The sequence below is a fragment of the Malaclemys terrapin genome, chromosome 4 (genome assembly GCF_027887155.1).
Source record: "Malaclemys terrapin pileata isolate rMalTer1 chromosome 4, rMalTer1.hap1, whole genome shotgun sequence".
Lineage (NCBI taxonomy): Eukaryota > Metazoa > Chordata > Testudines > Emydidae > Malaclemys > Malaclemys terrapin.
Window position 1 is genome coordinate 33,534,324 of NC_071508.1, and position 26,459 is coordinate 33,560,782.

General features: G+C 51.8%; 2 protein-coding genes across 2 annotated transcripts in view; one reads left to right on the top strand and one right to left on the bottom strand.

Moving 5' to 3' along the window:
- LOC128836095 (zona pellucida sperm-binding protein 1-like) overlaps positions 1-4,241 on the top strand; it is a 38,047-nt gene extending 33,806 nt beyond the window's left edge. Inside the window, 2 exon segments of the mRNA XM_054026116.1 lie at positions 3,682-3,770; positions 4,218-4,241. Of these exon segments, the coding sequence (XP_053882091.1) occupies positions 3,682-3,770; positions 4,218-4,241 (113 nt within the window).
- Positions 4,242-17,720: 13,479 nt separating this feature from the next.
- On the bottom strand, positions 17,721-26,228 carry PRPF19 (pre-mRNA processing factor 19). Its single transcript, XM_054025814.1, has 16 exons — positions 26,020-26,228; positions 25,080-25,229; positions 24,044-24,120; positions 23,660-23,801; positions 23,339-23,412; positions 23,182-23,244; positions 22,928-22,969; positions 22,577-22,651; positions 21,981-22,056; positions 21,576-21,685; positions 21,223-21,378; positions 21,014-21,083; positions 19,860-19,945; positions 18,924-19,094; positions 18,433-18,538; positions 17,721-18,222 (listed from the first exon to the last, which is right to left on the bottom strand). Exons 1-16 carry the CDS (start codon positions 26,036-26,038, stop codon positions 18,125-18,127), a joined length of 1,515 nt encoding a protein of 504 aa, XP_053881789.1. The 5' UTR covers positions 26,039-26,228; the 3' UTR covers positions 17,721-18,124.
- Between the last annotated feature and the right edge of the window lie 231 nt (positions 26,229-26,459).

Sequence of the window (26,459 nt, forward strand, 5' to 3'; positions counted from 1 at the left end):
AGTATCTGATGGACCAGGAGAAGGAGGGCGGGAGGGAGGGAGGGAGGGAGGGAGGGAGGGAGGGCCGAGTGACGACATGGCGTACAGGTACAGGAACAGGGAGAAACACAAACAACTGTCACACAGAATGGCCCCCCCAAAGATTAAACTGGAAACCCTGGGCTTAGCAGGCCGTTGATTTCACGGAGGAAGGGGAAGCAAATGAACACAGAACAAATCTATTTTTTACATCTTAAGGTGGCAGCCGACGCTGCAGCATGAGTGACAGCCATACCAGTATGATGATGATGGGTACCAATCATAATATACCATCATCTGCCAAAAGGCAAGGGGCTGCTGCTGTGTAGCAATGCAGCCCCACGTCTGCCAGCCCCACGTCCGCCAGCACCCAGCATCGCCCTCGGCCTCTTCTGGGTGCTTAGCAGACAATATTGGGCAATTGGCAGAAAATAGTATATTATGACTGGTAACCGTCATCATCAAAACAGTAGCATGTCTGCCCAGGTGGCCATGATTGACAGCCATACCAGTATGACGACGACGGGTACCAGTCATAATATACCATCGCCTGGAAGGGGCTGGTGCAATGCAGCACTACGGCTGCCAGCCCCACGGCTATCACTCATGCTACACCGTCTACCGCCAAAAGGCAGTTAGCAGCTGCTGCTGTGTAGCAATGCAGTCCCACGTCTGCCGGCACCCAGAGGACATATGGTGACGGTGAGCTCAGCTGAGCTGAGCGGGCTCCATGCTTGCCGTGGTATGTTGTCTGCACAGGTAACCCAGGTAAAAAGGCGCGAATCTATTGTCTGCCGTTGCTGTGACGAGGGGGGAGGGGCCTGACGACATGTACCCAGAACCGCCCGCGACACTGTTTTGCATCATCCGGGCATTGGGATCTCAACCCAGAATTCAAAGAAAAGGCGCGAACCGCTTCTCGGCTCGAGCTGTGGCGCAAACGTAGTATCTGACGGCCTAGGGGAAGGAGGGAGGGGGGCCGAGTGACGACATGGCGTACAGGCACAGGGAATTAAAATAAAGAACGGTGGCTGTGCATCAGGGAGAGACACAAACAACTGTCACAGACTGGTCCCCCCCAAAGATTAAACTGAAAACCCTGGGTTTAGCAGGCCGTTGATTTGACCGAGGGAGGGGGAAGCAAATGAATACAGAGAAAATCTATTTTTTTACATCTTAAGACGACGGTGCAGCGTGACTGATAGCCCTCGGCATCTTTCTGGGTGCTTGGCAGCAAATACGGGGCGGTGTATGACGATGGTCTTCAGGCCTATTGCACGAGCTGCTGCTCAGGGAAGACTCTGCTAATGTGCGATGACCCGACTTGTAATAGGCCGGCTAACAGTCATAATACACCATTTACTGCCAAAAGGCAAGCCCCACGGCTGCCAGCACCCAGATCGCCGATGAAGGCTACCAGTCTACTGCACCGTCTACCGCCAAAAGGCAGTTAGCAGCTGCTGCTGTGTAGCAATGCAGTCCCACGTCTGCCGGCACCAAGAGGACATATGGTGACGGTGAGCTCAGCTGTGCTGAGCGGGCTCCATGTTGTCTGCACAGGTAACCCAGGTAACCCAGATAAAAAGGCGCGAATCTATTGTCTGCCGTTGCTGTGACGGGGGAGGGAGGGGCCTGACGACATGTACCCAGAACCGCCCGCGACACTGTTTTGCATCATCCGGGCATTGGGATCTCAACCCAGAATTCCAAGGGGCGGCGGAGACTGCGGGAACTGTGGGATAGCTGTGGGATAGCTACCCATAGTGCAATGCTCCGGAAGTCGACGCTAGCCTCGTACTGTGGACGCGGTCTGCCGACTAGAGCACCTAGAGCATTTTATTGTGTGGACATACACAATCGGCTGTATACAACCGATTTCAATAAAACCTGCTTCTATAAATTCGAACTAATTTCGTAGTGTAGACATACCCTTAGTTAATCAGGTGTAACCTCAAATGGATGTAGTGAAGGCCAACCCACTATTAATGGGTAGTAACAGCATCACTGGGGAAAGGGTGCCTAGTCTTATCTGCATTTGCACATGCACACACCCAGTATTGCCTTAACACCCTATTTTCCTCCTCCCACAGACCCTGTCTCCAGACTGGACCTGACTCCTGTGCTTCTAGCTGTACTCTCTCTGGTGGCTCTGGCCTCCCTCATTGTTGTGACCCTGCTCTGCAGGAGAAAGGACTGGATGACAAGATCCTAAAGACTCCATAGTGGCTCACTGTCAAACAAGGGTGGAAAATAAAAACAGCTGAACTGCACTAGTGGCTTGTGGTGCACTTTGTCTGGAGGGAGGCTGGAGCCAGCAGCTGCTTTGTGGACTCTGCCTCCCAGGTGGTGCTTGATGGACTGGTAAGGAAATCTAACTAGGCAAGTAATTCCTACCATGCTGCAGACTGGGATTGATTCCTCCTGAGCAGCCCTGGCTCTAGGCATTATCTACTCTGCTGGAACTTGTTTGTGGGGTGGCAGAGGGTAGGTGTTGGGATGGAACAACTTCCTCTTCTATCAGGGGGAGTCCTGGGGTCTCCCTGCAGGTGGGAAGGTAAACTAGCTACCTGAGTCTGTTTCTTCCCTCACACACCCCTGCTGCATGCTCTAGTGTGGCACCTGGCTGTTGGATGCCCAGCAGATGGCTAACCTGAGTAAGTGTCTCCTTGTGCCCTCTCAGTGCAGCATGGCTTCTCTTTTGTCACCACTCAGGCTGGTTCCTCTAAATAGAAACATTCTGGGTAACACTCTGGCCTCTATTGGAGTAGATCTGGTATCCACTAGCGTACTTGTTCCATCCTATAGTGTCTGGAGGTCCATGGGAAGGATCTCCTAAACCCTGATAACCACAGTAATGGAAACTCCTCAAGCTCAGTGCTAGGGGTCTGTCTAACCTAGGACTGTTATCTGCAGGGTAAACTCTCCTTATCTCCTTCCCCAACCATGCTACACAGGAGGCTTCCCCTAGAAAGTAGGACCTCACAGCAGCTGGCTCAGTGCATTGGGCAGCCCTGGCCAGATCTAACTAGCTCCTAACTTGTGGGTTTCAGGTGTACATTTTCTGTAGTGCATCTGCCTGTCACCCCTCTCAGTTGGAAATCTGCAGGACCATTTGTCCACCAGGGGCTGCCACAAGTAAGTCTGATCTTATTTTATCTGTAGAGCAGGCAGGATGTGAGGCACTATTTTACTAGCACCAGATCACTCAATCTCTGTGGACCTAAATACTAGAAGAGGGCACATTCTACATACCATATGAAGATCTCCTAACACAAGCATAGCCTTACTTCTCCTCAGCGGAAGACCTGCATGTCAGCCATTTCTGTATAACCTTCAAAATACAGTGCACCTGGTTACATGCATTGTGGGCTACCTTGCCTGTGTCAAAGGCATCTGGTAAAAGTCACCACTGGAGCCAGGCTGCCATCCAAATAAAATAGCCTTGCATGACAACTCTGCCAAGATAGCACAATGCCTGGATCTGAAAAGGGGTCGAGCATACTGGTGCTCTTCTCTCCTCCATACATCCAGGGTCACTCACATGAGGACCCATGGATTCTATTTCCACTCCTTATTGGGATAGCAGTTGGAGTTCTGTGACTGGGCCCTAAGTGGGGGGTTCTGCCCCATTTGCTGGATGCTCTTTTCTCGTTTCTCTGGAAGCCCTGGTGAACAATGCAAGACCCTCTCCAACACTCTCTCGAAGTCACTGGTTCCTCAGGATCCAAAGTGGAACAGAACCCTTGGACTTGGTGAGTGCTTGTGGGTGAAGTTATCTCAGCAACCAGCCAGGCAAGATGGCAAAGACAAAGGTGAGTTAACACTAGTTAATGGTGTCCTGCTGGCATGGTAACCCTGAGTAACGGAGGGAGCCTGAAAGCTGGTGGCACTAGGCCAGACAGCTTCTTGGAGGGTGGCTAATCTCAGGTGCATTATAGCTTCTGAGCTCCAAGTTGCTGTACCCAGGAGTGGGTGGTTAGGATGAAGTTCATTATTCCAAGGGGTATCTAACTTGCTTTTTAACAGGGGTGGAGAGAATTAGGATGAAGGGACTCATACCGTGTCCCTGTAAAGCAGAGACACAATCCTAACTCTCCCAACTAGGATCTCAAATGACTTCCCATTATATGGCAGGGGGCACCAGGGATCCTTCTACCCCCTGCAAGTCTGTGTTTGTCTCTCCTCCCCTCCCCCCCCAGATTCTGGCTCCAGAGAGGACCTGAACCCTAAGCTTCTGCACACTGTGTTCCTGGCACTTCTCACTTATCATTGTGGCCTTAGTTACTGTTAGTGTGAGTTTGACATGGAAGAGATGGAGTCAACTGAGAAGGCTCAAACTTTTTTGCAGTGGAGTTGTGAAATAAGACAAAACACATTGCATCTCACTTGTGGGGGTATATTGTGGGTGGGAGTGCTCCCTACAGTGCTCTGACCTAGCAAAGGTCATGGTGGGTAGTCTGCAGCATTGCTCATTTTCCTGGGTGTCACAACTTCCTATGGTTGTGCTAAGGTAGCTAGCAATACTGTCCATGCCAAGGCTAGGTTGCAAATGTGGGGAGGAAACTGGAGATGGTAGGAAGAGCCACTTTCCATTCCCAGCTCCAATGAGGAACTTCAGAACAGCCTTTCTCCAGGACAAGAGGTGTTTTTTTTTGGGGGGGGGGGGGAAGACTTTGGACCCCATCCCCCCCAGTCACCTTATTCTCCATGGTCTGCCTCAAATGAACTCGAACTCTAACTCTGTTTTCCAACTCAAGGGGCTTAGAAGGAACTAATGGCTGATGCTACAGCATTCCTCTGTCTTCATCTCAAGCCTAGATGAACTTCTTTCTCGAGGTTAGACTTTAGTGAAGCAAGTTATTGGGCTCCATACAGACAAATACGTGCAGGCTATTTTTGTGGATTGGATGCAGATAAAAATTTTGTATGCACACAGGGGTTTACAGCTAGAGGTAACTAGGTGACATTTAATGGCCTCTGACACACAGGAGGTCAGACTAGCTGATCCAAGGGTCCCTTCTGGCCTTAAGTCTATGTATGCTAGAACTACTAGAGCTGTGCAATAATGGGTTTTATAGAGGATAGTGAGTGCAATCCCCAGAGCAGAAACCACTAGTCAAGGTTGTAGGGAAACAAACATCGAAGAAATGGAGAGGGCTCACTTTTCCACTCACTCTACCCACAACCGTGCTGCTAATTCAACTCTTCCACCAGGCTGCTATAGAGGCTGGTAAAACATTAGCACCAGGGAACCGTTCGTGGCTAACAGTTAGCTCTGATGTAGCAACACTACCCTCGACAGTTGGGGCACCATATCTGAGAACAGCCACCTCAGTGCAAGTATTACACAGATCTGTGGTTAATCAATGAACAGGTCAGATACCCTCATCTGTCCAAGAAAGAAGTCTGTGAGAAATGCTCTTAACATGGGGTCAGCCTTGTTCTACCAACGTTCCTGCAGACCTATTGTGAAAACTGAGCGGATGGTGTGCCTGTAAACAACTATGCCTTGCTTTGCACTTGAGGATAACTAGGTGTTCATGTGAGCAGGGCAGGGCTTATGATGTCCTCCTAAACAAAGGAACAGAGCACAGGGCAGGAGGCAGTTCCGGTGGATGTGTGAGGTAGGGCGTTTGTCACAGAACAACGGGGCTGGAAAAACAACCTACCAATTCTGGAGGCTTTAAAAAAAAAAAAGCATGAAGAGCTTTCCTGGCAAAGTTAGACAGATGGAGTCTTGTGGTTAAGTATCAGGGGGTAGCCGTGTTAGTCTGTATCTACAAAAACAACAAAGAGTCTGGTGGCACCTTAAAGACTAACAGATTTATTTGGGCATAAGCTTTCGTGAGTATAAACCTCACTTCTTCGGATGCAACCGAAGAAGTGAGGTTTATACTCACGAAAGCTTATGCCCAAATAAATCTGTTAGTCTTTAAGGTGCCACCAGACTCTTTGTTGTTCTTGTGGTTAAGTCAGGCCTGGTCTACACTACGAGTTTAGGTTGAATTTAGCAGTGTTAAATCGAATTAAGCCTGTACATGTCCACACAACAAAGCCCTTTTTTTTTTTTTTTTTTTTGACTTAAAGGCCCTTTAAATCGGTTTCTTTACTCCACCTCCGACGAGGGGATTAGCACTGAAATTGGCCTTTCCGGGTCGGATTTGGGGTAGTGTGGACAGAATTTGACGTTATTGGCCTCTGGGAATTATCCCAGAGTGCTTCATTGTGACCACTCTGGACAGCACTCTCAATGCAGATGCACTGACCAGGTAGACAGGAAAAGCCCTGTGAACTTTTGAATTTCATTTCCTGTTTCTCCAGCATGGAGAGCACAGGTGACCACGCAGAGCTCATCAGCACAGGTAACCATGATGGAGTCCCAGGATCGCAAAAGAGCTCCAGCATGGACCGAACGGGAGGTACGGGATCTGCTCGCCATATGGGGAGACGAATCAGTGCTAGCTGAACTCCGTAGCAGTAAACGATATGGAAAAGTATTAGAAAAAGTCTCAAAGGCCATGAAGGACAGAGGCCATAACAGGGATGCACAGCAGTGCCGCGTGAAAATTAAGGAGCTAAGGCGAGCTTACCACAAAGCCAGAGAGGCAAACGGAAGGTCCGGGGCAGAGCCGCAGACATGACGCTTCTACGTGGAGCTGTATGCCATGCTAGGGGGTGCAGCCACCACTACCCCAACTCTGTGCTTTGACTCCGTCAATGAAGAATCACGCAACAGGGAAGCGGGGTCGGGGTACGAGGAAGATAGCTCACAGCAAGGAAGTGGAGAAACTGGTTTCCCCAACAGCCAGGATATGTTTATTACCCTGGAACTGGAACCAGTAACCCCCAAACTCACCCGAGGCGTGCTCCCAGACCCTGAGGGTGCACAAGGGACCTCTGGTGAGTGTACCTTTGTAAATATTACACATGGTTTAAAAGCAAGCATGATTAATGAATTATTTGCCCTGGCAATCGCAGCCAGTACAGCTACTGGAAAAGTCTGTTAACGTGTATGGGGATGGAGCAGAAATCCTTCAGGGACATCTCCAGAAAGCTCTCCTTGATGTACTCCCCAAGCCTTCCCAAAAGGTTTCTGGGTAGGGCTACCTTATCCCCTCTGCCATGGTAGTACACTTTACCACGCCAGGCCAGTAGCATGTAGTCTGGAATCATTGCGTAACAAAGCATGGCGACGTATGGTCCCAGTGTTTCCTGGCATGCAGACAACATCCATTCCTTATCTCTCTTTGTTATCCTCAAGGAGAGAGATATCATTCACGGTCACCTGGTTGAAATGGGGTGATTTTATTAAGGGGACATTCAGAGGTGCCCGTTCCTGCTCATCTGAACAGAAATATTCCCCGCTGTTAGCCACATGGTGAGGGAGAGGGGTGAAGTGATCATCCCAGAGAATGGGGGAGGGGGAGGTTAGTTAACCCGGAAACCACAGCCCCTCCTTTTATATTGCAAACCCATTTTAAATGGCCAACCCAACGGGTGCTTGGTATGGGAAATGAGGGCGCTGCTGATTGAAACCATTCCCACATGTTATGAAGGTTAAAAAAGCCAAAACACTGTGGCTTACCATGGCTGCCTGCAAACCAAATTCTGTTGCCTGGCACTGCATGAGTGATCTCTCACACCAAACGGGCAGGCCCTCAATATAAGAGGGAAAATGCAACCTTGTAACGAAAGCACGTGTGCTGTGTAATGTGAACCGCAAAATTTAACATGAAAGAGTGTACCCATTGTTCTCTAAAATGTGTGGTGTTTTTTTTTTTTTTTTTTTTTTTTTAAAACCACCTCTCCCTTCTCCTCCACCAGCTGCAAATGTTTCTCCTTCGGAGAGGCTAGTGAAGATTAGAAGGAGAAAATGGCGGACTCGGGCTGATATGTTCTCGGAGCTCCAGATGTCCTCCCATGCTGACAGAGCACAGCAGAATGCGTGGAGGCAGTCAATGTCAGAGTGCAGAAAAGCACAATATGAACAAGAGGAGAGGTGGCGTCAGCTTGCAGACAGAAGGCAAGAGTCAATGCTCCAGCAGCCGGAGCATCAAACTGATATGCTCCAGCGTATGGTTGAGCTGCAGGAAAGACAGCAGGAGCAGAGACCGCCGCTACAGCCCCTCTGTAACCAACAGCCCTCCTCCCCAAGTTCCGCAGCCTCCTCACTCAGACACCCAAGAACGCGGTGGGGGGGCCTCCGGCCACCCAGCCACTCCACCCCAGATGATTGCCCAAGCATCAGAAGGCTGGCCTTCAGTAAGAGTTAAAGTTTTAAACTGCAGTGTGTTTTTGTCCTTCACTCCTCCCCCACCCCTCCAGGGCTGCCTTGGCAGTTATTCCCCTAGTTGTGTGATGAATTAATAAAGAATGTGAAGTAACAATGACTTTATTGCCTCTGCAAGTGGTGCTCGAAGGGGAGCGGGGAGGGTGGTTACCTTACAGGGAAGTAGAGTGAACAGGGGAGGGGGCCATCAAGGAGAAACAAACAGAAGTCACAAAACTGGTTTTCAAAGCTTCTCTGATGTGCACCGCGCCCTGCTGTACTCTTCTAACTGCCCTGGTCTCTGGCTGTGCGTAATCAATGGCCAGGCGATTTGCCTCAACCTCCCACCCTGCTATAAATGTCACCCCTTACTCTCACAGATATTGTGGAGCGCACAGCAAGCAGCAATAACAATTGGAATATTGGTTTCGCTGAGATCTATCTGAGTCAGTAAACTGCGCCAGTGCACTTTTAAATGTCCAAAAGCACATTCTACCACCATTCTGCACTTGCTCACCCTATAGTTTAACAGGTCCTGACTACTGTCCAGGCTGCCTGTGTATGGCTTCATGAGCCATGGCATTAAGGGGTAGGCTGGGTCCCCAAGGATAACTATAGACATTTCAACATCCCCAACGGTTATTTTCTGATCCGGGAAGAAAGTCCTTTCCTCCAGCTTTTGAAACAGAACAGAGTTCCTGAAGACGCGAGCATCATGTACCTTTCCCAGCCATCCCATGTTGATGTTAGTGAAACTTTCCCTGTGATCCACCAGGGCTTGCAGCGCATTGAAAAGTACCCTTTTCGGTTTATGTGCTTGGTGCTCTGGTGACAAGATAGGGATATGGATTCCGTCTATCGCCCCACCACAGTTAGGGAATCCCATTGCAGCAAAGCCATCTACTATGACCTGCACGTTTCCCAGAGTCACTACCCTTGATATCAGCAGGTCTTTGATTGTGTTGGCTACTTGGATCACAGCAGCCCCCATAGTAGATTTGCCCACTCCAAATTGATTCCTGACTGACCGGTAGCTGTCTGGTGTTGCAAGCTTCCACAGGGCTATTGCCACTCGCTTCTCAACTGTGAGGGCTGCTCTTATCCTGGTATTCTGGTGTTTCAGGGCAGGGGAAAGTAAGTCACAAAGTTCCATGGAAGTGCCCTTACACATGCGAAAGTTTCGCAGCCACTGGGAATCATCCCACACCTACAACACGATGCGGTCCCACCAGTCTGTGCTTGTTTCCCAGGCCCAGAATCGGTGTTCCATGACATGAACCTGCCCCAGTAATACCAGGATTTGCACATTGCTGGGGCCTGTACTTTGGGAGAGGTCTATGTCCATGTCAATTTCTTCATCACTCTTGTCGCCGCGCTGCAATCGCCTCCTCACCTGTTTTTGCTGTGGCATGTTCTGGCTCTGCATATACTCCAGGACAATGCGTGTGGTGTTCATAGTGCTCATAATTGCCGCAGTGATCTGAGCGGGCTCCTTGATCCCAGTGCTATGGCGTCTGGGCTGGAAAAAGGTGCGAAACTATTGTCTGAGGGAGGGAGGGAGGGAGGGAGGGGAGAGTGACGACATGGCTTACAGGGAATTAAAATCAAGAAAGGTGGCTGTGCATCAGGGAGAAACACAAACAACTGTCACACAGAATGTCCCCCCCCCCAAAGATTGAACTCAAAACCCTGGGTTTAGCAGGCCGTTGATTTCACGGAGGGAGGGGGAAGCAAATGAATACAGATCAAATCTGCTCCATCTATCTTTTACATCTTAGGCTGGCAGCAGACGGTGCAGCATGACTGATAGCCATCAGCATCTTCTGGGTGCTTGGCAGAAGATGCTGCATTACGATTGCTAGCCATCATCATCAAGACGGTTCAATAGGACTGTCGGCAGGACTGAGTCTCCAGGAGACAAAACATGTCTGCCCAGGTGCCTCTGACCGAACTCACTGAGGAGTACGACAACGATGGAAACCAGTTGTAATACAGCATCTGCTGCCAAAAGGTAAGGAGCTGCTGCTGTATAGCAATGCAGTCCCACGTCTGCCAGCACCCAATTAGCAGATGACAGCTACCAGTCATACTGCACCATCTACTGCCAAAAGGCAATTAGCTGCTGCTGTGTAGCAATGCAGTACCACGTCTGCCGGCATCCAGATGACATATGGTGACGGTGAGCTGAGCTGAGAGGGCTCTATGCTTGCCGTGGTATGTTGTCTGCACAGATAACCCAGGAAAAAAGGTGCGAAACGATTGTCTGCCGTTGCTCTCACGGGGGGGGCCTGACGACATGTACCCAGAATCCCCCGCGACACTGTTTTTGCCTCATCAGGCATTGGGATCTCAACCCAGAATTCCAATGGGCAGCAGAGACTGCAGGAACTGTGGGATAGCTACCCACAATGCAAGGCTCCGGAAGTCGACGCTAGCCTTGGTACTGTGGACGCGGTCCGCCGACTTAATGCACTTAGAGCATTTTATGTGGGGACACACACAATCGACTGTATAAAAATGATTTCTATAAATCCGACCTAATTTTGTAGTATAGACATACCCTCAGGTATGGAAGGCAGGAGATATGGGATCAATTGCCCACCTTTACCACCATGTGAGCTTGGGCAGGTGTCTGATCCTCATTTTACCAATTCTTGCACTACCTGGCTTGTTGAATTAGGCTGGGTTTTTCCAGGGCACCTAAGAGAGTTAGGCATTGACTCTCACTGGGCCTTGGGCACCCAACCTCTCATGCCCTTCTGGGAATTCCAGGCTTCAGTTGGAGGGTCTCTTGCTGAGCACTGCAGAGACTCACACAATGTGGCCCTGATCAGTGGGAGCCCCTATGTGCTACTGTAATGCAAGTACAAATTATTTCAGGTCCCAGCAAGTTCCATATTCTCAAGCTGGCTGCAGGGAAGGTTCTGTCTCCTGTGAGCCTCCCCAATGGAGTGTTGATAGGTATTATGTACCTGGTATTAATAAATATAGGGGGTGTTGGGCAGTTAACCAAATGTATTATGCTCTTTCCATGTCAGTTCTGTTCACCCTTGTCAAGTATCCCATAACACTGTAAAGCTGAAGTCAGCTTTGGCACGCCAAAGTAAGTGTCAAAGACAAAATGCATTAATGTTCGAGCTGGGGTGATACCGTCCCAGACCAGTAGCTGGAATACTAGTATCTAAAACAAAGATGAGGAAGAAAAGGAACAAGTTAGGAAACTGTTTTTCAGTGATGTGTAAAGAGTTATGTAACTTGGAAAATACTCTTAGCTGAAATGTGTAAGATGAATTCAACAATGCTGCATGAGATGGCTTCCCAGAAACTGGTAGCCCATTGAACCCTTTCCCTGTACTGTACTGTTATAGACTTTTAGCAATAAACACGAGTGACCTTGGTTATTTGGTCTCTTGAATACATTTCATACAAAACCAAGGTGTGGTCTAGCAGTTGATCATACAACTTATCACCAATCCACCGTTTCTGATGGAGCACAAGAGCTCACAGCAGGAAAAGTGATTGCAGGTGGCTGAGGCCCACTTCCCCTGCAGGGTTTTGGAAATTGAGAGCCCTTGACTGGGGCTCAGTATTCAGTGGGAAGTCATGTGCAGAGAATGGCATGTGTGTGATGTGTACACAGCAAGGTGCAGATGAGTTCTGCATCAGTTCAAGCTCTCTCAGGCACTTACAGGTCACTGCTAACTATGAACTGCAATGACTGAACATGAAGGTCACAGATGCATGAATCACTGAGGCCGGAACTGTGAGGGTGGGGTACATGTCTTCTGGCTAATCATAAATGGGAGGTGTGGGCGGGATCTAAAGGACCTGGAAAGTCCAACACCTTGGCCTGGTCTACACTATGACTTTAATTCGAATTTAGCAGCGTTAAATCGAATTAACCCTGCACCCGTTCACACAACGAAGCCATTTATTTCGAAATAAAGGGCTCTTAAAATCGATTTCTGTACTCCACCCCGATGAGCGGAGTAGTGCCAAAATCGATTTTGTCATTTCGAATTAGGGTTAGTGTAGCCGCAATTCGATGGTATTGGCCTCCGGGAGCTATCCCACAGTGCACCATTGTGACCGCTCTGGACAGCAATCTGAACTCGGATGCACTGGGCAGGTAGACAGGAAAAGTCCCACGAACATTTGAATTTCATTTCCTGTTTGCCCAGCATGGAGAACACAGGTGACCACAGATAGCTCATCAGCACAGGTAACCATGCAGTCCGATAATCGAAAAAGAGCACCAGCATGGACCGTACGGGAGGTACTGGATATCTGATCGCTATATAGGGGGAGGATTCAGTGTTAGCAGAACTTCATTCAAAAAGACGAAATGCCAAAACTTTTGAAAAAAATCTCCAAGGGCATGATGGAGAGAGGCCACAATAGGGACTCAGATCAGTGCCGCGTGAAAGTCAAGGAGCTCAGACAAGCCTATCGAAAAACAAAGGAGGCAAACGGTTGCTCCGGGTCAGAGCCGCGGATATGCCGCTTCTACGCCGAGCTGCATGCAGTTCTAGGGGGGGCCGCCACCACTATCCCACCTGTGACCGTGGATTCCGAGGCGGGGATAATCTCATCAGCTACACCTGAGGATTCTGCAGACGGGGAAGAGGAGGAGGAGGAGGACGAGCTTGCAGCGAGCACCCAGCACTCCGTTCTCCCCAACAGCCAGGATCTTTTTCTCAGCCTGACTGAAGTACCCTCCCAACCCAGTATCCAAGACCACGACCCCATGGAAGGGACCTCAGGTGAGTTTACCTTTTAAAATATAAAACTTGTTTTAAAAACAAGCATTTTTAATGATTACTTTGCCCTGAGGACTTGGGATGCATTCGCAGCCAGTACAGCTACTGGAAAAGTCTGTTAACATGTCTGGGGATGGAGCAGAAATCCTCCAGGGACATCTCCATGAAGCTCTCCTGGAGGTACTCCAAAAGCCTTGCCACAAGGTTTCTGGGCAGTGCAGCCTTATTCCGTCCTCCATGGTAGGACACTTGACCATGCCATGCTTGCAGCAAGTAATCTGGTATCATTGCATGACAAAGCCTGGCAGCGTATGGTCCCGGTGTTTGCTGGCATTCAAGCAACATCCGTTCTTTATCTTGCTGTGTAATCCTCAGGAGAGTGATATCGCTCATGGTAACCTGCTTGAAATACGGGAATTTAATTAAGGGGACAGAGATGGCCGTTCCTACTGGGCTGTTTGCCTGTGGCTGAAAAGAAATCCTTCCCTGCAGTTAGCCAAGCGCAGGGGCGGGGGGGGAATTGGCCCAGAGCTTTTCGCGTTTGGCTAGCAGGGATCTTCCCTGATACCAGCCACGCGGTGTGTGTGTGGGGGGGGGGATAAAGCGATCATCCAGAGAATTGGATGGGGGGGGTGGTTAGTTTGTTTTCTGCTGCTGAAGGTTAACAGGAAAACCGCAGCACTCAACGGGCTTTGCTTGGTATGTGGGAAAGGAGGGCGCAGAAGCCAAAAGACAATGGTTTACCATGGCCGCATGCAAGCTGAATTCTGTTGCCCGGACCTGCGTCTGTGATCTCTAGCAGCAAAGCCACAGCCACTCAATATTAAGAGGCAAAATGCAACCTTGCACAGAAATCACATGTGCTATGTAATGTGAATAGTGTTGGTCACCGTGAAAGAGTATAAGCATTGTTCTGCAAAATGTATCTTTTAAAAAAATTCTCTCCTTTTTTCCCTCCCTCCAGCAGTTGCAAATTCTTCAAGCCTCCCTCCTCCGTCCCGAAGGCTATCACAGATAAGACGTCAGAAAAAGAAGACACGAGATGATATGTTCGCAGAAATCATGGAATCCACCCGCAGTGACAGAGCTCATCTGAATGAGTGGAAGGACACGGTTTCAAAGTATAGGAAAGAAGCCAGTGAACGTGAGGACAGGAGGGACCAACGTGAGGACAGGAGGGACCAACGTGAGGACAGGAGAGACGCTCGAGATGAGAGGTGGCGCAGGAAGATCAGAGGAGGTAGGATGCAACGCTGGGGCTGCTGCGTGAGCAAACAGACATGCTCTGGCGTCTGGTGGAGCTTTAGGAACGGCAGCAGGATAACAGAGTGCCGCTACAGCCCCTGTATAACTCCCCTCCCCCATCCCCATGTTCCATAGCCTCCTCACCCAGACGTTTAAGAATGCGGGGGGGGGGGGGGGGGAGGCTCCGTACACCTTCCCATTCCACCCCAGTGGACAGCCCAAGCAAAAGACTGTCATTTTTTAAACCTTTTTTGTGGCCTTTTCCTTCCCGCCGATCCTCCTCCCAAACCCCACCTGGGTTCCCTCCCTCTTTTTATAATCTATTAATAAAGAATAAATGATTTTTAAATGATAGTGACTTTATTTGGTTTGAAAGCAAGCTGGGGGGAGGGGGAGGGTGGGTTCCTTACAGAGAATGAGTCAATAAAGGAGGCGGGTTTTCATGAAGGAGAAACAACCAGATATTTCACACTGTAGCCTGGCCAGTCATGAAACTGGTTTTCAAAGCTTCTCTGATGCACAGCGCTTCCTGGTGTGCTCTTCTAATCGCCCTGGTATCTGGCTGCACGTAATCAGCAGCCAGGCGATTTGCCTCAGCCTCCCACCCCGCCATAAAGGTCTCCCCCTTACTTTCACAGAGATTGTGGAGCACACAGCAAGCAGAAATAACAATGGGGATATTGGTTTGGCTGAGGTCTGAGCGAGTCAGTAACGATCGCCAGCGACCTTTTAAACGGCCAAATGCATATTCTACCACCATTCTGCACTTGCTCAGCCTGTAGTTGAACAGCTCCTGACTCCTGTCCAGGCTGCCTGTGTATGGCTTCATGAGCCATGGCATTAAGGGGTAGGCTGGGTCCCCAAGAATAACTATTGGCATTTCAACATCCCCAATGGTTATTTTCTGGTCCGGAAAGTAAGTCCCTTGCTGCAGCCCTTTAAACAGAGTAGTGTTCCTGAAGACGCAAGCGTCATGAACCCTTCCCGGCCAGCCCACGTTGATGTTGGTGAAATGTCCCTTGTGATCCACAAGTGCTTGCAGCACCATTGAAAAGTACCCCTTGCGGTTTATGTACTGGGTACCCTGGTGCTCCGGTGCCAAGATAGGGATATGGGTTCCATCTATCGCCCCACCAGTTAGGGAATCCCATTGCACCAAAGTCATCCACTATGACCTGCACATTTCCCCGAGTCACTACCTTTCGTAGCAGCACCTGAGTGATTGCTTTAGCTACTTGGATCACAACAGCCCCACAGTAGATTTGCCCACTCCAAATTGATTCCCGACTGACCGGTAGCTGTCTGGCGTTGCAAGTTTCCACAGGGCTATCGCCACTCGCTTCTCAACTGTGAGGGCTGCTCTCGTCTTGGTATTCTGGCGTTTCAGGGCAGGGGACAGCAAGTCACAAAGTTCCATGAAAGTGCCCTTAACGCATGTGAAAGTTCCACAGCCACTGGGAATCATCCCACACCTGCAACACTATGTGGTCCCACCAGTCTGTGCTTGTTTCCCTTGCCCAAAATTGGCGTTCCATGGATAGAACCTGCCCCATTAACAACATGATCTCCAAAGCACCGGGGCCCGCGGTTTGAGAGAATTCTGTATCTGTGTCCATGTCCATGTCCTCATCACGCTTATCGCTGCGCTGCCGACGCCTCCTCGCCTCATTTTTCTGGTCCTGGCTCAGCATAAACTCCACGAGAACGCGCGAGGTGTTTACAATGTTCATGACTGTTGTCTTGAGCTGAGCGGGCTCCATGCTTGCCGTGGTATGGAGTCTGCAGTGATCACCCAGGAAAAAAGGCGCGAAATGGTTGTCTGCCGTCCGTTGCTTTCATGCAGGGAGGGAGGGAGGGGTGAGGCTGTACCCAGAACCACCTGTGACAATGTTTTTTGTCCCATCAGGCACTGGGATCTCAACCTAGAATTCCAATGGGCGGGGGAGACTGCTGGAACTATGGGATAGCTATGGGATAGCTATCCACAGTGCAACACTCCAGAAATCGACGCTAGTCCCGGTACATGGACGCACACCGCCGAATTAATGTGCTTAGTGTGGCCGCATACATTTGACTTTATACAATCTGTTTCCCAAATTCGAATTATATAAATTCAGATTAATCCCGTAGTGTAGACATACCCCTTGTGTATGTAACTTATTCCCACTCAGCACAGCTCTCTGGCCCTCTAGTGGTAACTGGCTACAGGGAGCCTGCTACAGCCATGACTGGCTGATGCAGATGCTCATGTGTTATGAGCCAAAGGTTCCCTCACTCAGTCCCTACTGTTGCTATTTCACAGAGGAGCATAACCTTAGGGGTGTCTAGTCAGAGGGCAGCTGGTTCAAAGGACTTTTCATCCCCAAGGCTTTCAGTGTCAGTTTGCTGAGCCCTGCGAAATGGTGCTGCTTAAAGCTGCTGGGAAGACAGAATCTTGCCAGCATTTCAGCCCAGGTTGTCTAGCCAGCACCCCAGTTGGCTTCATACCAATGCTGAATAAGATGGAGGGTAGGACTGATTCTTGGGCTGAAAGCTGGGCACGAGGTATGAGGAGACACCAGAGCTGTCCTGGAGAGTCTGAGCATGGTGAGAGATCAGCACTGCACTTCATGTGTTGCAGATACAATTTGTACTGTGCTGGGGAATTCTGGACTCCTGTGGTAGTTTCTTGCAATAAATTAACCCTGCAAGGGTATGCACATTTGGAAAGTCTTTAAGGACTATTTCTGGGGAAATAGAGGCAGGTGTACTAGTCCTGGGCTCCAGCAGGGCCACCCTTTGACAAATCCCTTTCAAACCCCACTAAAATGACCCCTTTCATCTTTAGTGTTCAAACTGCAACAAAACTAAATTCTGTGCATCTGTGAATTTCTGTGGGAGGCCTGATCTGGTGGTTAGACCAAGGGCTAGGGCTTCAGGCCTGCAGCCTGCTATTCCCAGCCCTGCTACGTGACCTCTGCCACATTCACTGCCCTTGCTGTAGCGTGGGATTGTGATACGTTCCGTACCTACTTTGCAGAGGACTGGGGAGGATTCATATTCTTAAAGGGTTTGGAGATCACTAGCTGAGGGGCACATGAGAAATAGCAAGAGCCTGTTTGTACAAGAAGCTACAGCAAGTCCAATGCTATCCCACAAACTCAAAAGAGGTGAATAATTTCACAACTCATCCAGGTACCAGGACTTTACTCATCAGCTGAGAACTGCAGGGAGATGGGGCCAGGGGATACTGACCCTATGCAGGCTCCCACCTCTCTTCCGGTCATCACTACTCAAATAGCACTGGGAGCACTTAAAAGGGATTCAGATGATGTGGATAGTATCTCTTACCCTTAGATCCCCTTGCCCAAGGTCTAGGGGCTCTTTCCCCTGCATGCGCTACCTCACAGCTCATCAGGGAGGAGGTACACACAACTCCCACACCCCAAGAGGGTTCAACATGCTTTATTTATTTATTTATTTTACTGAAAGTAGATAGCTGCTTACAAAAAAAGAATGCACATTTCCCAATCCCCCACTTCTCTCCCCTTCCTATGCCATCCCTCCCCTCTCTTTCCCCCACCCAGCCTCTCATTCACAGCTGTCCGTCAGTGGATGGGTTTGGTTCCATTTCGTTTGTTACAATCACAGAACAGAATCTAAACTGGAAAGAAACACGAAACTGGAAAAACAAAGCCTTTGAGCACAGGGAAGGGGGTGCGCTAGATTGGCCTCCCCCTGATATCTCAAAGTAAAGCAATGATAACCCCACCCACCCACGTTACCTCCCCCCAATAACCCCAACACTACAGTGAAGGACACAGCCCATTCTCCCAGATCCTAGGAAAAGAGGCTACAGACTGTAGAACTTCAGGCTCCTGTCCATGCCCGTGGAAGCGATGAATTTAGCATGGTGGCCAAAGGCCACACCCGTAGTCAGGCCACTGTGCTCTGTAGGGAGACATGAGAGATGATTAGGGGAGAGACACCAGATGGTTAATTTGCAATTCATCCTACTAGACCTTCCCCTCCATCTCAGGGCCACCTCACGCAGCGCACTCCATGGGAATGGGGTCTCAGGGACACAGTGAAAGGAGCAGCTCGCTCATCCACTCGCTGAACCCAGCACAGGCACATGAGTCTCCCAGCTGAGCACCTCACCTGTGAAGTGGAGGATTTCCGTCCACTGCTTGCAGATGTAGATCTGGACGTCTGTGCCACCCAGGGCCAAGTATGTACCGCTCTGGTCAAATATGAGGGACTTCACCTACAGAGAAGAGAGAGATCTGAGCCCCAAGCACAACTCTAGAGCCAGACCCGGGGGCGCTCTCCCCCCTGTACCAGGCTGCCAGGAACTCACTCCCCCATACACATACTAAGCAACCCCCTCCCCCACACACTCACCTACTCCTACCATACAGCTGGCTCCCAGAGGGGCACCTCTCCCCATATACCCACCCTGGGCAGAGGGAGAACCCCCAACACACCCCATACCAGGCACTGGCTCCCTGATGCAGGGAGAAGCCCAGTCAAACTAGGATGCACAAGGACATGGAGGAAAAGCCACCAGGTCACACCCCTCAGCTGGCTCATATCAGGGAGAGATTGGGGAGCAGGGACAGGGCTTGACAGAGCAGGAGGATCGCATGCACCTCAAAGTTATTGTCCAGCTGCAGCGTCTTGAAGTTCTTGAGCTTGCGCAGATCCCAGAGTTTGACAGAGGAGTCGTCAGCGGCCGTGGCCAGGTAGTAGCCGTTCTCTGAGAATGCGATGCTGGTGATGGGACCGGAGTGCCCTGGGAAGTTGGCCACATTGGTGCGTTCCTGAGACAGACAGACAGACAGTTAGTTGCCCATGGCTGAAAGGCAGGCACCGAGTCGAGCCAGGGCCAGCTGGGAAAAGATGGGGGCAGCAGGTAGGCTGGATCTTCCCTTCCCATGAAGAGAGCTTGATCCAGGGGACAGGAGCCTTCTCCGCCCGCCTTTGTGCTGTGATAGATTCTCATCCCCCACAACCAGACTCCGGCTACAGAGTGACACTTTCCCTGGGGAAAGCACCCAGCTAGGACATCTGTGCACACTATCCAACAGGGGCCAGAGTGGAAGACATATGTGATAGCCAAGCTCCATCTACCACCCAAGCTCCGCCTACTCATGGCCAGCTCTCCATAGTAAGACCATACCTCTCTTTTCCTGCGTGCTTCAACCAGCACTGAACAATGTCAACGCTAATGTACAGCATCGTTACATTGCAGAGCTAACATCACTGAGGCGAATGGAGCACTTCGCCCCCACTGGTTCAGGCTGTCTGCAAACTCAGGCAGCCACTGCTGCGTCACTCACACACCAGTCATGTGGGAAATGGTTGTAACAACAAGGTAAGAGCTAGAGGCATCTTTCTTTTACTGAAAGCAGAGATCCTAGTGTGCCAGGGAGGAGGCCCTAGCTGGCCTGACAGCCCCATGCTCTAGAAAGTATATAGGGACCAGGCCTCGGTCTGAGCACGCTCCTAGCCACGAGACTGGAGCTGCCAACATCCTCCAATACCAGGCTCCGCAGCGTCAGGCACACCCAGCCAGCCAACCCTACCTTCAAGTCCCAGATCTTGATTTGAGAGTCCATAGTCCCCGTCCCAAAAATGAGCCCATCAGGGTGGAACTGAGCACAGGTGAGAGCTGCAGAGACAGAGAGAGACAGAGATATTCAGTGACACTGCCGGGGGGAGAGGGGGAACACACATCTCAATTGGATAACAAAAGGACACAGCAGAAAGCAAGTCCTCTCCCAGCCTTCCACATCACAGGGTTCTCAAGGACTCGTGTGACACAGAACACAGCCCTTCCTGCAGCCTCTTCCCCAGCAAGAATACAGAAAGATTATCTAGGAGAAAACATTATTCTAATATATAAAATAGTTTATTTAAAAGGAGCTGCTAAAAATGCTACAGAAAGCAACTTTATCTGATTTGATGTTGGACTCCACTTAAACTGTACACTAGATTAACATACAGGGAGTGAAAACATGTAATTCAAGGTTAATAGTGAGCATGTTCTACGGCAGAGGTCTCAAACACGCGGCTCACAGGGCTATTTCCTGCGGCCTGCACACACCCCCGGCCTACCTTCAGGCCAGGGGTGGGTAAACTACACCCGCGGGATTGCCCCCCCTCAAGCCCCACGCCGCTCCCTGAAGCAGCTGGCATCACGTCCTTGCGGCCGGGGGTGGGGGAGAGGAGCAGAGGGCTCCCTGTGTTGCCCTGATTTCCAGGCACTATCCCCCCGCAGCTCCCATTGGCCGGGAACGGGGAACCGTGGCCAATGGGAGCTTCAGAGGAAGTACCTGGAGGAGCAGCAAGCAGCATGCGGAGCCCTGCGTCCCCCCTCCCACAGGAGCTGCAGGGACATGGTTCCAGCTGCTTCGCGGAGCGGGGCCAGGGCAGGCAGCCAGCGTGCCCTGGCCCTGGTGTGCGCCGCTGCCACCCCGGATCTTCCTTTGGAAGAGGCGGGGCCTCATGGAAGGGGTGGAGTGGGGGCAGGGCCGGGGGCAACGAGGGGTGTGTGTGTCAGTGATGTGGCCCTCATGGCCATTTGAGTTTGAAACCCCTGTTCTACGGTCTATTTCTATTTCTGAAACAGATGTTCTTAACAAGCTCCTCATCTTATGCTTTAGAAAAATCATCCAGCTAAAATTAAATGGAGCACAATGACCCTGCGAGCCAGGGGTCCCTGATACCCAGCCCTTACCGCAGCCAGAGGTCTCATCTGTGACCTTGGTGAGCACGCGGCCCGTCTGGATATCAGAGAAAGCCCAGTACTGAAAGAGAGGAACAAGGAGTGAGTGCATCCCACAGCCGCCAGCCCTCCACTGCCTCCTGCCCACACCAGCTCGCTGATCGACGTGAGCTCCAACAACATGGGGGGGAAGGAGGGGTCACGGGTGACCTGGGTCTCACCTGGTCATCAGAGGAGCTCAGGAGATAGTCGCCGGTAGCATGCAAACTCAGCCCTGTCACGGCGCTCTCATGGGCCCGGACAACCTGCACGCAAGTGGCGCTTGGGACCGACCAAATCCGGATAGTGGCATCAGGAGAAGCAGAGAACACCAGCTCCTAGGTGTGTGAGGAGAGAACATGCACAGGGGTTAGAGCACCAACATTGGGAGGGGCGAGAAGAGGTTAATACCAAGGCACATTGTAGGAGGGGACCAGACTGCGATATGGCCTGGAGACCCCCAAGAGGTGGCCCCAGAATCCCTCCCGCAGCATGGCACGGCCAGAGGAGATGGGGAGTTGGCCCTGGCCCTTACCTGGGACGGATGGAACACCACACTGGTGACCTTCTTGGCGTGCCCTTTGAGTGTCGCCAGGATCTGCTCCGAGCTCTTGTCAAAGACGATGACATTTTTATCCGCCCCGCCTGGAACACAAACAGAGAGGGGTGGGGCCCAGAGCTGTGCAGACCCATCTCCCCTCAACATCCACCACCCTGGAACTAAAGGAGACCCACAGTCCCTAGCAACTGGGTGTAGAGAGGTCCTTACAGTCCTCTACCTCATCCCCACCAGACCGCAGCCGGAAGAGGGGTGTGCCCAGGAAACAGGGAGACTTTTGACCCATATCCCCGCCCTCTGGCAAACATCAGCAGCGGGTTCCAGAGGCCACAATCCCTGCCAGCCTGGTGGAAGAAGCTGGCACCGAGGCGGCTGTCTTACCGGTGAGGATCTTGTTGGTGTCGGAAGGACAGAGGTCCAGAGCGAGGATCCCTGGGATGCTGGCGCTGTGCAAACCCTGTACAAAGAAAAGGGGGTCAGACAGAACCACTGTCAAGCAGGAAGAGCCCCTCGAGGCAGGGAGGGATCCTAACAAAGAGCTCTGGGTACAGACTCCATAACCGGGACTCTCTGTTCCCACCCAGATCTGCTCGCACCCTGCTATATTCCCCCACCTCCCTCCCTCCCTCCCCAGTGCTTGTGAGCCAGCACCTGTTCGGCTCAGATGGGAGAAGCAAGCAGGAGACAGCTCAGGGTCCAGGTGACAAGAGATGCACCAGGGCTAACAGCCCACCTGCTGAGAGGAGACTCCAGAGCCTCAGTGGACCAAGAGGGAGAAGCAGCGACTATGCCCTAGCAGCACAGCGCCTCCTGCTGCCACAGTAGGGTCGGGACAAAATGTGCCCAGGTTCTGAAAGGGAGCACAGCCCTCTGTAGTTGCATAAGGGACTGGGCCATCTGGGGAAGGCATTCGCTGCATTCAGCAAGGTTTGAGACACCAAAAGTTAACTTTCGACCATCTGCATCAGAGAACTCACCACATGCGAGGCCACCTGTCGATACTTGCTGAGCTCCTCTGGCTTCACCAGCTCCTCTGGAACCGTCTTGCCTCTCTGCAGAAGGAAGAGCACCCAAAGAGAAATGACCATGATCCTGGGAGAGCACCCAGCCCCGTCTTTCCCCCACCCGGCCAACCCCACCCAGGGAACAGAGAGATCCTCCTCCTCCTCACAGGACAGATTCCCTCAATAGAGACCTCCAAAACCACTGAGCTCACCTCCCTGCTTCTTTACCCCCGCTCCAATGGAGAGCCCCCTCCCAACTCAGACCCCTCCAGATCCTGCCCCCAACCGCAGGGAAGGAAGGGGATCCAGGGAGCAGGGTCTCACCTTCTTACGCTCCGTGGTCAGCACCGTGGCTTTGTCTTGAAGCTGGAAAACAAAAAAGTGAACTCAGGAATTGTGACGCAAACAGACGGAAGGCTGGCACAGGAGGGCAGCTCTCTGACTGCCTGCACCATGCAGGAACCAGGGCACAACAGATGGGGGAGGGAGATGGAAAAGAAACGACTGCATGGGAAGCAGGAATGAAAGTCGCTCCTGCAGCAGAGCAAAGGGTGAATCTGGGACAGATGACTCTTTACCTTCTGGATGATCTCAGGGGTCATGCCTGCCAGCTCTCCCAGATCCATCGGCTCGCCAGCACCCTGGATTGGGGAAAGAAGAGGCCCATGAGTCCAGCAGGAGAAGAGAGAGCACAGTCAGGAGACACAAGGAGAGAGCTGTGCAGGAGGGACTCACCGTGATGTTGGGCTGGGAAGACGGCACAGCCTGGGGGACTATGAGGCCAGCCTGGGGTTTCAGAGTCGCCAACGCTGTGGAGACACAAACAGCGGCTCAATGGGTTAAAATGGGAGCCAACTGCAGGCTCACAGGAGTGCCACAGAGGTTCCGTTACAGCTACCTTTTCCCATCAGTACTGACCCCTGCCTGCTCCAGAGGCGCAAGCTCCTCCCCCTGCCTGCTCCTAGGGCATTAGAGTCAGAATCCCTCCCTGGACTGATTCTCCCCATGGTGCTGCAGCCTTGTTCTCAGGCAGACCCCCTTCCCCCACCGATTTACCTTCTCTGGCAGCAGTGACCTCTTTGGTGAGACGGGCAATGACGCGGCAGGCAGCATCGTGCTGGTACAGTGCGTGCGACAGCTCCTGGCGGGTGGTCTGCAGCTGCTGGCGGAGCGTGAAGCTGTGCAGCATAACGGCGTCCTATGGAAGGACTCGCAATGTGAGGGAGCCAGCCAGGGCTCAATGCTCTGCCCACCCCAGCTCAGCAAGCTCCGCCCACCTGGGTAAGTAGAGTGGATGGCTCCACCCAACCTCAGCAAGCAAAGAGGGTGGGTCCTCCCATCCAATCGGAGCAGAATCTTGTTCTTTCTGCTGCCCCAGCACTCCTCCCATCATCTGCCCACTTCATTGGCCCCCAACACTATCCCCATGACAGCACTTACCCACTCATCCTGAAGGGCTTTCAGAATGGCCGGGATGCTGGTGGCCGAGGGTGGCTTGGGCCGGATTGGGTGGGCAACTGTGAATGAGACACACAGGGGTGTGTTAGCCTCAGCACCAAGGATTAATCCCTTTCCCTACCTCCTGCATCTCTACTTTTTCTCCATCCCCAACACCCACCCTCAAACACACCCACTCATCCACCCCTTTATCCAGATCCATTTGCACCCTCACTTCATTCTCTACTGTATGCCTACATCAGCTGCTGGTGGAAGAATCTCATTAGAAAATGAGGCTATTAACGTATCTCTGCAGTCACCATACTGGGTCACAGCATCTAAGTTGGTGTCTGACCTACTACCGCACCAGATCAGGCTAGTGGCCCAGCTAGCTCAGTAGCCTACCTAGGATAGTGGCCAGTATCAGGTACAGCAGAGACCCCCCAAACCCCGGTGATGCAACTCTTGTGATAGTGTGAACCGTCAATGGGAGAGAGAGGAATAGAAATCCCTAAGCAGCTGACTCCATTTAACCAGTCCTCCCAGAGGCTGTTGGGAGTGGGAGGACTCTGGGCCTATACAAGCCAAACCCAGCTCATTCCAACAAGGGAGAGAACGAAGAGGCAGAATTCAAAAAAAACCTGACTGCATGTCAAGAGAAAAAACATCTCCAGAAAGGAGCCAGAGGAGAGCCAAACTCCTTGGGAAAAAGGTACAGAGTTTGGTGAAAGTGGGCCTGCCTCCCCAGGAAACTTTGGACTTGCCTGAGAAGAGGACTATGGGGAAATCCTAAAAATTCTGGGTGTAGGTGACGATAAAATGAATACTGCCATTTTATAAGGACTCCTACATTCTCTTGGTGTCCTTCCTTCCCCAACCCTTTCTGTGATGGTCAGACCAACCTGGCCCACCAGGCAATTACTTGGTGAACTGTGGGAGCTCAGGCCATCAGGGTAGTAGTGATGGTCTGCCCAACTCCCTGGAGCTGGTGAGAATCCACCAGGTCACACCTCTAGCTCCGCTCCCCTCTACTTGATACCTTTGATGTCGATCAGTTGCTCTTCAGACAGCGGCTGGTTGTTCACTGGGTCAGTCCCATTCTCCGCAATGTACTTTTCAATCAGTCTTCGCTCATAGACGTGGTTTGAGACCGGAGACACGCAGGGGTGCTCTGGCACCTCATTTGAGACTGCAAAGAGACAGAGACTGCAGGGGTGACAAATGGACAAACAGAGCCTAAATCCCCACCAGTACCCCATGCTTACCAGAGGACAGAGAAGCCCCAAGACAAAGGTAACAAGACACAGATCAATCTTTCCTACAGCCTCTACAGGGGCAGCATTGTCTCCACGTTTACCCTATTCTTTTTCTATGTATGCTAGTGTTTTTCCTGATTTTAGCTCCACTGATTCTCCCCCCCCCCCTTATTTATTTAGTGACACAGTGGCCAAAAGGGTTACAGTGCTCCACCACAATCCTGAAGGTTGTGGGTTCAAGTCACACTGGATCTAACTCTGGAAGGCCACCTTCAATTCACCCAGCTGCAAAATGGGCACATGATCCCTCGGGCAGCCAAAGGTGGGTGACGCCGACCCCATCGCTGTGTTGGCTATGAAACTTCCTTGCCCTAACACCTCAGCCCAGGGATCTGTTTGTCTGCCCTTGATCCTTCCCAACCCAGACACTGCTCCTTTCTCAAGAACCACACGACGCCAGCGGGGGAGCGCTGAGGCGAAGCGGCCATGCAGAGGGAGGAATACAGACTCGGGGCCCTGCGGGGGGAGGGGACGGGGTCACTGGCTGTGCAGAGGAGCCAGGTTCGAGGCCCCCGAAGGGACGGGGGGGGCTGTTTTTAGAGTCTCCTCGGTGGGCTCCTTGCGTTGGGGAAACACCAGAGCCCGCGTGGTGGGGGGTGTCAGCTCCACGGGGCCGGCTCGGGAAGGGCCCCCCCCTCCGCAAGCTCCCAGTCCGTCACTCACTCGAGCATATGAGGGACATTGCGACGTCTCCCCTACGGGTCCCGGTTCTGCTTCCGGGTCACGGGTTCTGCTTCCGGGGGAGGGGAAAGGGTGTCCCCTCTCCGTGTCCCAACCGAGGCCGGTCCCGTTCCGCGTCTACTCGCTCACGCGGGGCCCCAGCGCGCGCGGGAGACTCCGGAGTCCCGCCCTCGCCGGAAACGGAACTTTACTCTTCCCGGCATGCCCCGGGCCGGCTCACCGCATAGATCGGGAACTTCCGGCTACCGCTCGGGCGTTTCCGGAGGGGGAGCACTGCCTGGCTGGAACGGCCGCTCCCGGCATGCACCTCTTCCTGGAGACTGTAATTCCCAGAATGCACTGGGCGGACACTACCCGGCCCACCCGCATGACTACAATTCCCAGCGGCCCTGGGTCTGGTGCTGAATTTGAATTTCTCTCCC

Bases quoted from the DNA above. Each gene is read 5' to 3' on its own strand.
- PRPF19 (XM_054025814.1), bottom strand. The intron at 23,802-24,043 runs GTAAGTGCTGTC...GTCCTTCCATAG, and splicing joins AAGCCCTTCAGGATGAGTGG to GACGCCGTTATGCTGCACAG. The intron at 23,413-23,659 runs GTAAATCGGTGG...GTGTCTCCACAG, and splicing joins GGTCACTGCTGCCAGAGAAG to CGTTGGCGACTCTGAAACCC.